This window comes from Pan troglodytes, chromosome 2 (assembly GCF_028858775.2).
Source record: "Pan troglodytes isolate AG18354 chromosome 2, NHGRI_mPanTro3-v2.0_pri, whole genome shotgun sequence".
NCBI classification, from domain to species: Eukaryota; Metazoa; Chordata; class Mammalia; order Primates; family Hominidae; genus Pan; species Pan troglodytes.
The window spans coordinates 160,246,605-160,252,604 of record NC_086015.1 but is presented as its reverse complement, the minus strand read 5'-3'; the positions used below and the strand labels follow the sequence as shown (position 1 = coordinate 160,252,604).

Sequence of the window (6,000 nt, the reverse complement as noted above, 5' to 3'; positions counted from 1 at the left end):
GGGGCACGATGCAAAGACAGACGTTCATGTTTTGTAGCAAATATATTTCCAGTGCTAAGTCTTTTTACACAAATGTCCTGTGAAAGGCTCTACTTAAAAATACTTCAATATTCTAAATTATATATCTATCTAATTCTTGGTTTGAATTATTAACTATGAGAATTATTAACGGTAATAACAAATAACCATACAAGCTAAATATTAGCACTAAATATGCTAATAAGAGGTATTCAAAAACTTTTTAATGGCAAACAAAATAAATCCTTTTCATTATTTCTAAATTCAAAAATGTAAAGAAGATGGCCACCCTGTGGTGTCATGAGATGAGCTGACTTAATCCTTACAGACAAGTGAGCATAATGCCTCATTGTGTTAAATATAGATTTTGAAATTGAGAATCTAAATGGATTCTCATTCAGACATTGTTAGTTATACCTTTGAAATAAATCCATCTATGTGTAATACTGCAAGTTACAGTGTTATATTTAAGTCATTTAGAACTACTATCAGGGAGAATAATGGTACTGTCATATTTTCTTCATAATTTTAGTAAGCTATCTAAGCATTCTATGTCTCACAAGCCTCAAAAGACAACCAGCATTACCAATTTTCTTTTGGGAATCAGATCTCCAAACACATGCTGTTAGGAGATTAGATTTTAGGATTATTCAGTTGCTTATGATCAAAACCAAAATGTTTCTATTGGATTTTTTTAGTAACTTTTTTTTTAAACAGTAAATTCTTTACAGACTCAGGGCTTTGGGTGTTGGTATAAAATATTTAAAGCTTTTATGAATGAATATTGATTTTCTTTAATTCACTAGTTTTCCCTGGAGAGTTACAGATTCACAGTCAGTGGGTAAAGAAGTAGAATTTGCATGTGCTAGGAGTCAGAGTGTTAAGTAGTTCATTCTATGAGGGTGGGTCTCAGTGTACCACAGGTTTCAGTTAAACATAAGGGAACTGAGTACAGCAAGGCTATTTCTGTTCAATACTAATACACAGCTCTTAAAAGTAGAATATGCCAGGGCCAGTGGTAACATCATAAGCAGTGCTTTTTAAACTTCAGTGAGTATACGAATCACCTAAGGATCTTATTAAAAATCAGATTCTAGTCACTACGTGACTAGATAGGGCCGTCTGAGGGCCCTATTGTCTACAGTAAAATTACAGGTTTGGACCAGGTGATGCATCAGGCCCTTCAGAACTATAAAATTATAAATTTTTAAGATAACTCTTATTTTTATGTTAGCTGCTGTCTTCTTTATTTTCCCTCATAAATGGTTATTGAAAATAAAAAGAAGTTTTATTGTGCTGTGTTACTCCCAAAGCTTCCCATTTAGTTGCACTTTGCATTCTTTAAGCCAAGATAGTTATTTCTTTTTAAGGTCAATTTCCAGTCTTTCTCCATAATTCTTAGGACATTTATTGAGATTAGTATTTTCCTTTAACTTTAAGGAGATTTTTAAAATGAATACAGAGACTGTGGGGTTATTTGTTGCCTATATAAAAATGTAGTTTCTATTATTTCACGTTTCAGAGAAGCTGTAATATTCTTAGATAGGGGCTGATCCTTTAATTGGAGCCAGTCTCATAAAACGCACTCCTGCTAAGGTGGCAATGGCTGGTAGTGGTTTTAAATAGCATTTAACAGGGAACAAATCCTTTCCCTTCTCTGGATAGAATTTGAATCAGTTGCCTCTTGTTTATCCCCAATATCAATATCTTTATTCAGAATTTCATTAACTCTTGCCTGAACTACTGTATTAGTCCACCAACTAGTATCCCATCTCCAGCCTTTCCATCTCATAATTACTCCAATACACCCCTGCTAGAGCAATGCTTCCAAATTTCAACAATGCACACCATGTCACTTCTAGTTGAAAGCCTGCAGTGGGTCCTTATTCAACACCTTCATGCAATGAGGTCAACCTACTTTTTCAGGTTCCCACTACTTCCCTTCACCAAATGTTTTCTACATTTCCCATAAACAGAATTTGTGACTCTTTTTATACATTTCTTCTACCTAATATACCTTCTTCCATAAATCCTATCTATTCTTCAAGATCCATTGTAAATGCCAATTCTTGCTTAAAGTATTCCCTGATTTTTCTAGCAAAAAGGTGAATTCACATAACACCCTGCTGTCAATTCTCTTTTTACCCAATATCCTTTGCTGTATATTCTAATTTCTATATATGCTCTCTCCCTGCTCTCTACTGTATAATTCCTGGGAATCTGTATGATGCTTTAATTTTCTTTGTAGCTCTCACAGTACTTTTTCAGTTCCTCTTGTCTGTTGAAGAAATGAGTGAATGAATAATACAGATTCAGTATTAATCTATGGATCAAGATGTTCAGAAACTGCAGAAGTTTAAAATTATTTATTAATCTATTATTATTTTGGGCAAATTACTTAAGTAATTTTGCCCAAATTACTTAATTTTGGGCAAATTACTTACTGTGACTCAGTATTCTCACATAGTTTCTTATGGAGTAAGGGATGTTTAGTAAATTTTTTTTAACTAATGAATATAAAGCACTGTGCTATATAAATGTTGGAACAGAGGGATATCTTTTGACTTACTAGATCATGGTAAATATTGTCATAGAAAAGTGTATCCCAGATTCATCTATTATGTTCTTAAGAAAATTCTATATGTAAAATTCAGAATATACAAAGATGATATAATTTATATTTAATATTCTAAAAATGCAACACAATAGTATTGGCTTCACAACGTGGTATTAAACAGGGTTAATATTTTCAAGCAGAAAAGTCAAATTCTTCCTCAAAATACCATTGATACCACCTTAGCAATGATACCATAATTGTCTGTCATGATTTGGGGGACCATTAAAGGTGTCCTTTGCAAGAGATGGTCTACATTATTTTCCTAAAACATGAAAATAAAAAAGTTTAATAATCTACAGTCACGATAGCATTTGTGAATTTTGAGCACATATCAAATTGATTTCCTGTGCTCCATAAGCCGCAACGCAATGGTTAAACATTTTCAGCTGTAGTGTGTTACCTCTTTTAGGATACTAGGTTGATCTATTAGTGCAATAGTGTAAGAGTCATAAGAATTTAAAAAGATAAAACTTGAGAAAGCTAGCTCCATAGTCAAATAAATTAGCAATAATTGATCTTAAATATGACAAAAACTTTCAGACTAACAGAACATTAAAATATCTTAGTCTTACATAATTTTGTGCTAATGTATCTTCCAGTCAATTCCCTTACCAGAAAATGTGACTTTTAAGTAGTTCTGACCAACTACAAATATAGTAATTTAATTCAATAAGACTTTTAAAAATCGTTTGAGAATTCTATGTTAACTTAGAAGAATTCTCCATCTTTGTCCATGAATACCAGTTTAAGAAGAAAACCAGAGGGTTATACTTCTCTAAGGAATATTTTCTTTGATATCTTTTCTCTTAACACCTGTAAATCCTTCCATGGCAAGTCATGGCAAACATCAATCCATGGAGAAATTAAAAGTATTAGACTAAATATCCATTATATGCATTTGGAGCCTTATTTTTTCATCCTACTCAATTACTTTCCTAAGATTCCTTATAACTGTCTCATGCCAGGAACTTATTTATCAGTGAGAAAATCAAGAAAAGTTTGAATGTGTTCCTAACCTGTAGGTTACCTACTATAACGCTATTTTTTTGTTGTTGTTAAAGATGTCTTTCTTTAAAGGCAACATAGCTTAGTCGTCACCATTCAAATGGTCTAGGTTGAAATAAATGTTAATATGACCTTTCTGTTTATTCATGGAATTACTTCTCTGATATATTTGTGGAGTATAATACAACCTCATTGCAGATCATGATTCTATTCTCAGAGTGATTATTTACCGAAGTACTCATAAGGCAAAAATGTAATAGCAAACTGAGAAATCAGGTTTTGCAGTAATAGTCTACATCACCATTAGAAAAGCTTATGTGTGACTTTATAAATCTAAATATGTTCATAACTTAGAAAAAATGAAGAAACCTACTTTATCCCCATGGTTCCTGAAGATACAGACCCACTGTATCTCCATGAGCTGAAATTGCAAGACTGTAAAAAGCATGTATAACCCTATAACAAAGACTGTTGCACACAATAATCTCTTGTGCTTTCACTGAAGTTTTCACTAGATTTTGCCATTTTCCTTATGTCATGAGTACTCATAATTTAAACATGCAAACAACAGATCAGAGACCCTAAGGTCCAGTGCAGTGGTCGCCTGTTGGTATTATAGAAGATGATTTTAGAGGGTGCACCGACTAACACTTCTGGTGTTGTTGTTGCTGTTTTGAGACAGGGTCTCACTCTGTTGCCCAGGCTGGATGGCAGTGGCACAATCATGGCTCACTACAAACTTGACCTCCTGGGCTCCAGGGATACTCCCAGCTTACCCTCCCAAGTGGCTAGGACTACAGGCAAGCACCACTATGCCTGGCTAATTTTCATTATTATTTTTTGTAGAGACAAGGTCTCCTTATGTTGCCCAGGCTGATCTCAAACTCCTGGGCTCAAGCAATCTAAGTGCTGGGATTATAAGCATGGAGCCACCATGCCCAGCCAACATTTCTTAGATACACATTTATTTCAAAGTGTATAAGAAAAAAACAGTGAATCAAACTCATTAAAGTTACTTCTCCTTGAGTCAAATTTACTTTTTACATAAATTTCCGGTTAAAAAGTAAGTGCATTTAAGGAAAAATATAAACTACATATAGTGTAGGTGCTATTGACAAAGGTCATGATGGAGGCTTGGGAAACTCCAGTGAGGTAGAAAGTCTGGGGTCAGGTGATTGTGGTTCTGGTTCTAGTTGTTACTAACTAGCTGTACTACCTTAGCCAAGTCACAATCTCTTTGGGCATCTATTCCTTATCTGTAAAATTATGGTTGGGGTGACTTCTAAGATCCACCCAGTGCCATTCTTCAATGATGTTGTGCTCTCTTGTCAAAGGCCATTACAAGGGATGCCAATCTCTGCAAAACAAAAGTAAGCATTCAACTCTTAACACAAGAGGCCACACTTAAACTAGTCAGGCAAATCAGTGGACCTAATGTGGAATTTTTTTGAGGTTAAGATACTCTATTAATAGAGTAGACTAATCTTTTGGAAGACTAGAAATCAATTTGATTTTGTTTAGTAACTTTACATCTTTTGCACATGGAAGGAATCCCAAACACCTTTGAATTCTCTGATCTTATTAAGATGGTCAAATAGCAGAGAATTTTATGTAGCATATTTTAAATGTGTTACTATTATTCTAACATGGGAATAGGAAGGCTGGATGTTCATGATGCAGTCAGATGGAGTATTTAAGTAAAGTTAGTTTTTGAAGGAAAATACACTTCTATTAGATGGAGAAAAACATAGATGAACACTAGACTAAGGCAAAGAGTTGTGTTTTAACAAACAGGAAGTGTCTGCAGGTTTAAAATAAAATAGATGATCTGGCTTCTGGTTTTACTTTTTCACTCTGAAAACAGAAAACATGTTAACCAGTTACCCATTTTCAGGGGTAATAAAATTTGAATCCCAAATTAGCTCTGTATAACTTTACTGAACTGTCTTGAATTAGTTCTTTTCCCAATGGTTCGAGAATACAAGGTCTAATAAAGACCTAACTCTGAGTACCAAAAAGCACTCATTGTAGAAAGTATCTATCAATATGATCAGGTTCTTTGTTTACTAAAATAATCTATATAATTTGAGAAATAAACTACCATTTCCTTGAATTGACATTACCATCTCTTTTTCTAGAAGGTCCCCAGCCACTCAGAGAAGATTGTCTTCCTGAAGGTTATCTATCATTAATTCTGAGCTAGCCTAAAGAGAAATTAGATTAACCAATTAGATTGTAAGGTGAGGAAAAGATGCTTTTGATTAGATGATGAGCTCTGCAACTACCTGAACTAAGCATTTTGGAGATTATCTAATTTTAATTAGATAAAGTACTTTTTTTTTTCTGCTTGGAATACTTAT

At 33.8% G+C, this 6,000-nt stretch overlaps 1 protein-coding gene across 2 annotated transcripts in view; it reads right to left on the bottom strand.

Annotated features, from left to right (window-relative positions):
- Positions 1–4,594: 4,594 nt before the first annotated feature.
- Positions 4,595–6,000, bottom strand: part of LEKR1 (leucine, glutamate and lysine rich 1) — a 215,846-nt gene continuing 214,440 nt past the window's right edge. Inside the window, exons 14-15 of one of the 2 annotated variants that reach the window (XR_010155848.1) lie at positions 5,764–5,844; positions 4,595–4,997 (exon numbers count right to left, since the gene is read on the bottom strand). Coding sequence is in view for 1 of the 2 variants with exons in the window: in XM_054681212.2 (XP_054537187.1) it covers positions 4,969–4,997 (29 nt within the window). In the remaining variant the exon portion in view is untranslated. The remainder of the gene's footprint in view (positions 4,998–5,763; positions 5,845–6,000) is intronic. The other variant, XM_054681212.2, reaches the window with a different exon arrangement.